General features: G+C 34.9%; 1 protein-coding gene and 1 pseudogene across 1 annotated transcript; one reads left to right on the top strand and one right to left on the bottom strand.

The window, feature by feature from the left end:
• Positions 1 to 1,926: 1,926 nt before the first annotated feature.
• LOC110416213 (glutaredoxin-C9 pseudogene) lies at positions 1,927 to 2,912 on the top strand (annotated as a pseudogene).
• A 559-nt stretch (positions 2,913 to 3,471) lies between these two features.
• On the bottom strand, positions 3,472 to 7,811 carry LOC110414130 (phosphorelay protein). The gene is given in 7 exon segments (XM_089783861.1): positions 3,472 to 4,410; positions 4,893 to 4,997; positions 6,148 to 6,200; positions 6,203 to 6,259; positions 6,668 to 7,066; positions 7,175 to 7,286; positions 7,595 to 7,811. Coding segments are annotated over 5 exon segments (1,392 nt in total). The 5' UTR covers positions 7,053 to 7,066; positions 7,175 to 7,286; positions 7,595 to 7,811; the 3' UTR covers positions 3,472 to 3,618.
• Positions 7,812 to 11,361: the final 3,550 nt, after the last annotated feature.

The raw sequence follows: 11,361 nt of genomic DNA, 5'->3' as shown, positions 1-11,361 counted from the left end.
AGAGTTATAGAGCAAAAACAAACATATTTTAACTTAAAGCTTATCTCTCTAAATATTCTCTCTCTAACTCTCTTCAACTTAGTTTTTCCCCACCTTATTCTTAATAATTCTTCACTGTTTATTTATTCTTTACCTATTCTCAATTTATCTCTACTACTTTGGCAATACAACTACTTTATCATTAGCTCATTTTATACGTTTTCTTAACCAATAATTTACTACTTACATATTTTCTTCCACTTATCACAATACTCAGTACTTTAAAACTATTTCAATTTTCCTCTCTATCACCTCAAGCACACCCCTTTACTTATTTGTAACAATTCCTCTCTCTTTCTCACAAAGACCCCTCTAAAGGAACTAATCATAACTTTAAGCCAACCAAGAAGTCATTGGTAGAAACAACTAAAGAGATGAAACGGGGAGTCAGTGCAGACAGCCGAATCTATATCTTCAGCAAACAAGTTTGCCAGTAGTAGTTGAGGATATTATATATATATTTTTCAAAAAAAAAAAAAAACAAAGCGATTTGATTTCATTAATACGAAATAGTTTAAGAGGAGCCTAGCATAGATACATGTACCATCTTTGAAGGGAAAGAAATAGCAAAACTCATTTAGGGAAAATTAACTTTGTTTCTAATTGTTGAAGCAATTAGGCGCAGCGACAAATGTGATGCTTGGTGGTTTGATTGATTTTCTGTTTACACATTTGATTGGTTCTGACTGCAGCATGCATAGTTTGTATGTAAAATGAAGTAGCTTCTTTTGGATAATAAAACATTTACTTATTAAAAAATGAGTGAGAAATTAACCGAGAGATTGAAGGTCACTTTTTAAGTTCTAGGAGCATCAAGATGGTATGAAGAGTCGCATAACACAGTCCAAGGTCTAAGCTGTCTTAATCCATTCTTAGCTAAGGCCAGCAGCACGCGGGGTGTAGGGTGTGGGGTGATGGATGAGAGACAAAGACAAAAGCCATAAAACAAGGGTTAAATAATTAAAAGGAATTTTATTATATAATTTAATTATTATTTATATGAAAAATTAAATACAATTTAAAAGATATTAAATATATAAAATATATATATTCATAGTAATAATGATGTCATTTATATATTTAACTAAATGTAACTATATATTACCTCTTATGTATTACCTCTCTGATTCACTATTATTTTGTAATTATATATTTAGATCCTTGGATGAATGATTCAAGTCTTTGCTCTTATTTGCCACGTGGTGGCCCTGACGTGACATCACAGCACACGTTTGGTGATGTATGGTAAAGTTAGGGCTGGCCCCTCGCTGACGTTGGCTTCCCGCACCATCCGCCAGCGGCCTTTTTCCTTTGCCCAATCACAAATGACAGATCACACCAACGTGTGGGTTACATTAACACCCACCCAACAAAAAATAATAATAATAATAATCTTTGGATTCACAATTTCTGAGATTTACCAATTCTTTTATTATTATTATTATTATTATTATTATTAAGAAATAATTACAACATTTGGAATTGGATAACGCTTTATTATTAATTTATTTATGTTATCTCTGGACATATAGTAAATGCAAAATTCTCATGCTTTATAACCTTAATTAATTCTCTTAATTTAATTCACTATATAAATACTGCTCTTGTAATTACATTTTTAAGAGTCGGTTTAGAGAAATTAAGACTAAATAGGTAATGGGTTTTGATTGTATTGAAATCCAATTGTGAAAGCGATAAAAAGTAAACGACAACATGCTGCATGCAATTCAACATATTTATCCCATATTGATGGCGTAAGCTTACGCAAACAAAGCATCGGATTTTTGTTAGGAGCGTACTAGCACTAGTACTAGTACAAGGTATTTTATTATTTTCTTTAAGTCTGGTAAACCTCACGGGCTTTGTTCTTACCTTACTAAATCCCGGGCCTTTGACAAGTTGGAAAAGTGGGGGGTGGGGAAGAAAAGAAAGGGTCGCCCTCCGCAAGACGAAGCAACTAGGTTAGATACAACTCGGACATGACCCAACACGCATTACACAACAAAGCAATGACACCAAGCCAACGTCACCCACGAACCTATACAGCCGCGTAACTAGAAAGCGTAACTACCGTTGACGCCTGACCCTCTCCCCTCCCTTCTTTGCCTTGCTCCTTTATATATCCCTCTTTCATCTCCCCATTTGCCACTCGCTCGCAATTTTCATATCCACCAAGCTACCTCATTGCTTTGCTTTTTTTAGTTTCTTGTGTTTTTCTTTTTTGGACATTTTCTTAATTTTCACCATGCAACAAGCGATTCCATACAAGTCCTGGCCTCTGCCATGCGCCACCACTGCTTCCCATCGTGCCCCATCAACACTTGGCCACAACAACCTCGTACCAAGCAGAGGAGGAGGCAGCAAAGACGTGCGTAATATTGTGTTAGAGAACGCTGTGATTGTGTTCGCCAGGAAGGGTTGCTGCATGAGCCATGTAGTGAGGCGTTTGCTACTGGCGCTGGGAGTGAACCCTGCGGTTTATGAGATTGATGACAAGGATGAGGTTGGTGTTTTGAATGAATTGGAGATGATCTGCAATGGCGATGGAAAGGATAAAAAGGTGCATCTTCCAGCTGTGTTTATTGGCGGGAGATTGTTTGGGGGATTGGATAAAGTTATGGCTACTCATATTAGCGGAGAGTTGGTCCCTGTGTTGAAAGATGCTGGGGCCTTGTGGCTTTGATTGATTCAGTTTTCTGACTTCATCTTCTTTTTTTTTTTTCCTTTTTAGGGTTGGTTGGATAATTCTTGACTCTAAAAGAGCTTGCTAGCTAGAAAATGGAAGATTATTTTTTTGGTTTTAGAATTAACCCAATTGGGTGTGTAACTTTGCTACAGAGAAATACAAATTAAGATAGTACATCTTGTGCTTTGCTTCCTCTGTTCCTAGATTTGTTGATTTGATTAGAATGATCCTCAAGGAATTGGATGATTTTGAGCTATCTTCTTTCTTCCTTGGATGACTTTTTTGTCTTTTCTTGACTCTATATCTGTTTCCAGGCTTGTTCAAAGAACTTAAATTGCCAAACTTTTGCTTTGAGTTGAAGGTGAGATGCTTCCGGCTTGCAGCACATGGGAGGTTTGTTATATCTCCCTGTTTTAATATGACTAGACACCGGACGTTCATTGCGTTTGCACATGGGCACATGTCGTGTTCCTGATAGTAAAGTAAGTTAGGGGGCCTTAGCCTCTGTTTCCCCACCTAAATCCTAATTTATCTGAGACAGGATAAAAAGCTATGACCCATAAATTGACACGACCAATACCAAATACACTAGCGAACACCAAAATCCCAATGAAGAGTATACCATAAAAATACGCTTTAATTACCAAGTTCTGGTATCCATTGGCAGCAAAATAGCATGAAATTTTCACCATTAGGACCTTTAACAGGAATCCAACTGAACTAGCAAACATTTTATCTACGTAAAACTTGGATTGATGGATTTTATTTCTGCTCCTAAACAGGAAACAAAAAATTAGCATAATAAACTGGAAAAGGAAGTGTAAAGCCATCTTTGATGAGCAATTCATACATCAGTTCAATTTACAAGAGTGAGGTTTCTTAGTAACAAACCATCAAATCGTATCCAACCATGAATCGAAATCATTCAATACTTTTGGCTTTGGGACAGAGTGAGACGATGAAGAAGACTGACCATTGTCCGGGGCAGCTTTGACATCAGTATGCCTAGACAAACCATTTCGGTTCACTAATGTGGATGTTTCTTGTAACAAATCATCAAAAGTGGAAGTAACAGCTGCAGATTTAGATGAATCAGCACCTTGGTTTACCATTGTGGATGTTTCTTTTAATAAATCATCAAGCAAATCATCAACACTGGAATTAACATCTGCAGATTTAGATGAATCAACGCCTTTTCTTGCAAGTTGGGCCAAAGATGGAGAACCTTCTGTATAATAATCATGGGAGCCTTTTTGGGGCTTTAAGCCAGAAGAATCAAGAAGCTTAGTCTCACTGAAAGAATTAAGAAGCATATCCAATTCTGCCTCTGCAGCTGCCGCTTCAAAAGTTGAAACTTTTTTGTTAGGGACAGGGGCAGAATTTGAATTGTCCTGTGCTGAAGACTCCAATGCTCTACTCTTACCAGATTTGTCACGTTGACTGGAAATAAAATCACTGTAAACTTCATCCACTGAATCCAAACCTTCATTAGACAATGTTGCATCTACAGACTTGCACCCAGAGCTCAATGATATATGCTCAACGTTTTTAGCAGCAATATTGACCTTATCAGGAGAAACATTTAGAGTTAGTTCTTCACTTATATGTGCAGCTGCTTTTCCCTCAGATGTTGTTTGCATTTGGTCAGATTCCTGATTGCTGTTTACCTTTGAACTCTCTGCATGCTGGGATATAAACCAGTAATGTGTAAATAGATACCCAAGTGTAAATTATAAACATATTTGTAGACACAAAAATTGATGTTATGCAATTATGACCAGCTGGCTTGCAAACCTAATATGCCACCATAACCCAATAATGCCTATTTTCAAATTAATAAAAGAAAAAAGGAGCCAAAAGAACCATCCAACAAAAAAATCTACATATGAATGCATTAGAACCATATGGAAAATGTAAACTAAATGCCAAGATTTCTGAAAAAGCTGTATGTCCCATTAGTTAACAATAACCTTCGATTCCAGTCAATTCTTAAGGTTTCCCAAGGATGATCTCTATGGGTTATTAGTGAAACTCATGGTGTAAACCTCAAGCCCCATGCTTTTTGCCCTTAGTTAGTGTCAGGAATTGCAGCTCCTCACTTAAAGGCATTAAACAATCATTATGAACCAACAGTAGCTTGAATATCAATGTAGGGTATTGGACTTACCAGCTCTGGTGGTAGTAGATCTTCTTCAATGAAGAGCCTCTCAGATAAATTTACTTTTTTGAGTTGTTCAGCAAGAGCGTGCAAATTCAAGGAGAGAAATGATGCCTAGATGAGAAAACACAGGGAAAAAGAGGTGAAAAGATAATAAAAAAGTAAGGTAACTGACGCAAGGTTGAAGGCAGGTGGCAATCAGTAATAACCAGATCAAGTAAATGGCCTCAGGACAAATTAGTAGCCGCACTTTGATACTCCTATAACTGATTGCACATAAACAGTCCATTTCAATTTTAATTTTCTTAGACAGTTAACATATGATAAATTCTATGAATTGTGTCCATTTTAATAAATAGATCTAAACAATACAGCACCTTTTTCTAAAATATCCAATGAAATTATGATCAAAACTAGAAAGCAATCTTTCTCTTCCACCAGTCCTCTCCTTTGTTTGTCACAAGACACTTTCAACATGGATACTGATTACTGAAATATCATCCAGTGTGCAGTTAACAATTAGCAGAGGCAGTGAGTATTTATAACTTCAAAATCAGAATCAAAATTATCCCCCGTGTTGGATAAGCACATCTATCAACTTGGGTTATCTTACACTTTTGGTCCCAGCAGAACTGGGAAAAGACAAATCTGTCCACATTTAAATATGCTCAGTGATGATACATAGACAAGATCATAATTAAGATACCCACATCAACTTTGAAAACTAAATCCCAAACACAAAAAGCCTTCATCTAATTCCCACAATTAACATAATAAGAAACTGTAAGATTTTCATTACTAATTTCTCTAATTGCATTGTGAATCCAATCTAACACATAACCCACTGTTCCAAGGTACTTCTGCATATTGGACGTGCTTCTGACAGTAGAAGTGTTGTTAACAACAATAAATAGCAATTCATTAGCATCAGATTGTTAGATGCATATTCTGATATTACTTTAGGACAAGGCAGTGCAAATATGTGTCTGAGTGTACAGGGATGCATACAGATGTGCGCATGCACGTGTGTGTGTGTGTGTGTGTGTGTGTGAGAGAGAGGAGAGAAGAGAGGAGAGAGAGAGAGAGAGAGATGCTTGCTCATATCATAAAGTGAAAGACAAAACAAGAACATAGATACACATATCCAGCAGACATCAAACAATGTGTCAATGGACTTGAGAATTAATGTCTCTATCTGTTCCTTCACAATTAGAATTTCTTGCTCCGTGTATATATAAATAACAAATAAAAGAAAAGAAATTACCTCATGAGTTGCAGTTGTTCTGTCTTCCACAACAAAATTATCATTCTGAATAATGACAGAATGCCCTCTCCCCTTACTGAAAGCATAGAGCCCACAAACTGATTGAAGTCTCCTGGAAGATTACCAATATATAAATTTCCATCAAGAATTCCAAAATAAAAACTGACATGTATAGCATTTTTCCCTTTTAGAACACAAAAAAGACCATAGAGATCAGTCAAGGAAAGGTGCATAACTATAATAAGGATTGGTAACAATGTCAAGGTTGTTGTCAAAAGAAAATAACTACAACTTCCCAATTTTTTCTCTTCTTGATTCAATTCAAAAGAGATGCTTAGTCAACTTCTCCTGCTTATAACCCCCCTTTTTAACTCATTGAGTAAAAATAAACCTACCAACAAAATAACCTGTTATTTTATTACTTTGTATAAATACACCATATTGAAGGGGTGGAACAACGCTAATACAATTGAGACAGAAAATTTCACATATTAAACTACATAAGGAAAGAGACTAATACCAGGCAGAATATCATCTAAAGAACAAAGGCTATCTGTGTAAGGATTTGACTCCAACTGAGACTGGGCCTCAGCAATCAGGTGACGAAAGTCAGCCCCTTTACTCTTTGGCAAAACAACATCGGGAACTTGACTTGCGCTATCACCAGATCGATCTTCAGAACCTGAATCAAATTCTTCCTCATAGCGATCCCAATTCGATGGTAGTGCAGATACACCCTGAGCCTGATGCGTTTTCTCTCTAATTTGCCTGCCTGTCTGCTTCTTTGCGTTTGCTGCATCATTACCGCCAACTAATGGAGGTTTTGGCAATTGCCTTGAATGAGGCTTCTTACTATGGTGTTGTGAATGAGCTCTCTTTGATTTTGCCAAAGCCTTTGCATCCATCACAAATATTTACACTGTCGAAATGAATTGAACTCAGCACCCTCACAATGGACAAGGGTAACTAGCACAATAAACAAGTGAATGATGACTCATTAGAATAAAATTCTTCTGTTCCAACTTACAACTACAAATAAATAAATGACTAAAATCTTCCAGATTTCAGCCCTATTATAATTCAGCCTAAATTTGGCAAAAGGATAAGTTGAATAAAAGGAATGCCAAAGCCAGAATTTCCTGCAAAACAGTAAAAAATTTTAAAAAAAAAAAACCTCCCATACAACTTCTAAGACCTAAATATTATATATTTTAGAAACTTTACTGCTTATCATTAATCAAAACACAAAGAGTGGTTGAGTAATAATTAATCATTACTGGAGCTGTAAAACTAAAATCCTACTCGAATAAAACTAAAATGGAAAAACAAATTACGCGTAATTATCCTCCAAAAAATTGTGTTAATAATAACTGAGAAGTGGGAAAATGCCGATTAAAAAGGTTACAAAAAAATAATAAAAAAGCAATGAAGGGATTAGGGTTCTTACGTTTAATCGATTTGCGTGAAGTAAGCAAATTTGATTTGATTACACTCCATGGAACTGAAAATGGGGAGGAAAGATTTTGGGCTCCCAACCTCTCTGACCAGTTTCCACGTACCGTGACAGAAACGTATGGCATCTCAGAAGCGGCCCGGAGAAGTACACCGCGCTGACCCGTTGTGGTTTTTCTATTTTAATAGAATGGGCCTTCGTTGCCCAATGATCAGACGCGCAGAAAATGAATTGAAGGCATTTGGGTTAACACTCGTTGTTTTTCCTTAACTAGTTTTTACCAATTTAATCAACTGAACAGTCATGCAAGATTAATTGAGCCATGTTATTTGAGTTGTAAACTAAATAATAATTGTTGCATGAAACAGATTAAATTTATCCACTCAATTTAGGTATAATATTTCAATAAATTGCTGAACTATTTAACAAATGTTGAATAAATTTTTATTTTTTTTGTTGCGTATAATTAAGTTTTCGTATTTTTATTTGAAACAAATAGGCTCTTAGCATTAATAGTTAACTAACTATTATTAGTTAAATGTCATTTATCATTTTATACTTATATGACATAGATATGGAGGGTGAAAAATGGCACGTGGCCATGTCACTTGTCAACATATTACATTAGTGTCACGTGATATAAAATAATAAATAATATTTTGATTAATAATAGTTAATTAACTATTAAACATAAAAATTTATTTAGTTCAAAATAAAAAAATAAAAATTTTTATGAAATATGTGAATATCCATTATATTTCATAATACCCAATGTATCTCCTCATATACAATATTCATTTTTATTTTGATACATCCCTATCTCTTAGTTACATCCAATGTATGTACACCCTTATCTACTAAGTTCATTCTCTCTATTTAAGTAATTTTATTCCCTCTCCACCTATGTGCACTTAAAATGGAGTCATTGTAGTTGATGGTACAGATACTGAAACAAGAAATGAAATAGAAGATCTTCTTACATTATTACTATTTCTCTCTAATATTCTCTTTCAAAGTTATATCTCATAACACGTTATCAACACGAGGGTCTAACTAACTAAGAAGGTAATTTTTTTATTCTTCAATCACTTAGATTTTAATTTGGTATATTATCCAACTAGTCTGAAGCTGACAATGGACCTTAAGCCTCCTTCCATGCCTTGAAGCAATGGTGAGTCTTCGAGAATCCCTGTAGTTGACACTTGAAGTTGTCAATACAAGTGTAAATGGGAATCACCAAGAAAAAGAAAGATGTTTGTTTACTTGATAGTGTAACAACACATACCATACTTTGTGGCAAACATGTTTTCTCAAGTGTGACATTGCTTAAGGCAAATGTTCATACAATATCAGGTCTCATTAGGATTATTGATGGCTTCGAAAATTAGACAATAGTTTTGCCAAATGGCACCACATTGCATATTGAGGATGCATTGCTAAGCAGTAGATCGAAAAGGAATCTACTTAGCTTTAAAGATGTACACCATAATGGGTACCATCTTGTGATAATTCATGAGCAAAATAAGGATTGTCTCTGCATCACTTTTTATAAAATGGGTTAGAAGAGCATCCATGATAAGTTGAAAGCTTCAATTATAGGATTATTTTGTGTCACTATTAGAGCTGTTGAATCCTACGTTACCATGTCTTGAAGACTAGTAAATCTTGATGAATTTGGACTTTGGCATGATCATCTAAGTCACCCGAGAGCTACAATGATGCGTAGGATAATCCAAAATACTAGAGGACACCTATTAATGGATAAAAACATTTTATTGTCTAAAAATTATACCTATGAAACTTGTTTACAAGCAACACTCATTGTTAAACCTTCTATGAAAAAGGTAAATCTTGAATCCCTCTTATTCTTACAAAAAATTCAAGGTGATATTTGTGGACTAATATTACTAGCAAGTAAGCTATTCTGATATTTCATGGTATTAGCAGATGTATCTTGCAAATGGTCTCATGTTTGCCTATAATCTACGCTTAGTGTCATCTTTGCACATTCATTTATGCAGATTATAAAGCTTCGGGCACATTTCTCTAATTATCCAATCAAAAGTATAAGGATAAATAATGCTAGTAAATTTACATCAAAGAGCTTTGATGCATATTGTGCTTCACTAAGAATCAAGGTTGAATACTCAATTCCACACATTCATCCTTACAATGGATTGGTAGAATCCTTGATTAAGTGCAACCAAATTATAGCTCATACTCTATTATTAATAACAAAGTTCAACTATTCAACATAGAGGTCATGCTGTTTTGCATGCAACGGCACTATTAGATTACTCCCATTGCTAATCTCCTATATAGTTAGTTCTACACTATGAACTAGACATTTCACATTTATACACCTTTAGTTGCATAGTGAAGTGCCTGTAGTATCCTCAAAAAGGACTAAAATGGATCCCATATGCCATTTGGGCATTTACATTGGATTTGATTCACTATCCATTATAGGTTCTTAGAACCAACAACGTTGATATTTTTACCGCTAAATTCGCAGATTGTCATTTTAATGCAACAATGTTTCTATCGATTAGGATATCTAACTTCCATAGTTGAAAAGTATAAACCAATAGAGATTTTCTCTTGGAATGAGAAAAATCTATCACATTTAAATCCAATAACTCCTAAATGTGAAAATGAGGTGCAATGAATAATCCATTTACAGACACTTGCCAATCTTCCTGACACATTTAATGATGCTGCCCAAGTTATAAAGTATTATATTCCAGCTGTGAATGTTCTAGCTAGGATTACTATTCTTAAAGAACAAGCTGAAATAGATCAAAATGGCTCACGCTTGAAGTGTGAAAAACCAACAAGATCAAAATACACTATTTTTGGAAAACGAATGGGGAGGAATTAGGAAACCACTCTAGAAGAGCTTGTGTTGAGCTTGCTCCAAAAGAGATTATTGCCCTTGAAGAGGCACAATTTCATGACAAGATCACTAACCTTGGGAATGCTTAGATTTTCATTATATTTTGTAATGAGATTTGGGATCAAAATGAGATAATCATTGATGATGCTTTTGCATTCTTAGTTGCTCATAAGATTATAAACGATGATTATGAACCGCGATCTATTATTGAATATCGTCAAAGGCATGAATGGCCTAAGTGGAAAAAAGTAATTCAGGCTGAATTAGCTTCCCTCGCTAAATGAGAGGTTTTTGGGCCTGTAGGTCAAACCCTTAACAATGTAAAGCCTATTGGATACAAGTAGGTCTTTGTGCGAAAACAAAACAAAAAAAAAAAGGTCGTGAGGTATAAAGCTCGACTCGTTGTCCAAGACTTCTCTAAAAAACCTAGAATTGATTATGATGAGACATATTCACTTGTAATGGAAATGATTACCTTCCATTTCCTTATTAGCTAAGTAGTTTCTAAAATACTAGAAATACGTCTTATGAATGTTGTGACAATATATCTATATGGTTCATTAGACTCCCATATTTATATGAAAATTCTCGATGGATTCAAAATGCTTGAAGCATATACTCCTCGCAACTTATTCTCAATAAAATTGCAAAAATCTTTGTATGGGCTAAACCAAGTAGATCGCATGTGGTATCATCATTTAAGCAAGTACATAATCACAAAAGGGTACAAAAATGATCCTATCTACCCATGTGTGATTATTAATAAATTGAAAACCGGATTTACTATTATAGCATTTTATGTCGACGATATGAATTTGATTAAAACTCTATAAGAATTATCTAAAACTGCTAAACATTTGAAAAG

Source organism: Theobroma umbraticum, unplaced genomic scaffold (assembly GCF_002168275.2).
Source record: "Theobroma umbraticum cultivar Fairchild unplaced genomic scaffold, ASM216827v3 scaffold_30.0, whole genome shotgun sequence".
Taxonomy (NCBI): domain Eukaryota; kingdom Viridiplantae; phylum Streptophyta; class Magnoliopsida; order Malvales; family Malvaceae; genus Theobroma; species Theobroma umbraticum.
This window is presented reverse-complemented; position numbering and strand designations above follow the sequence as displayed.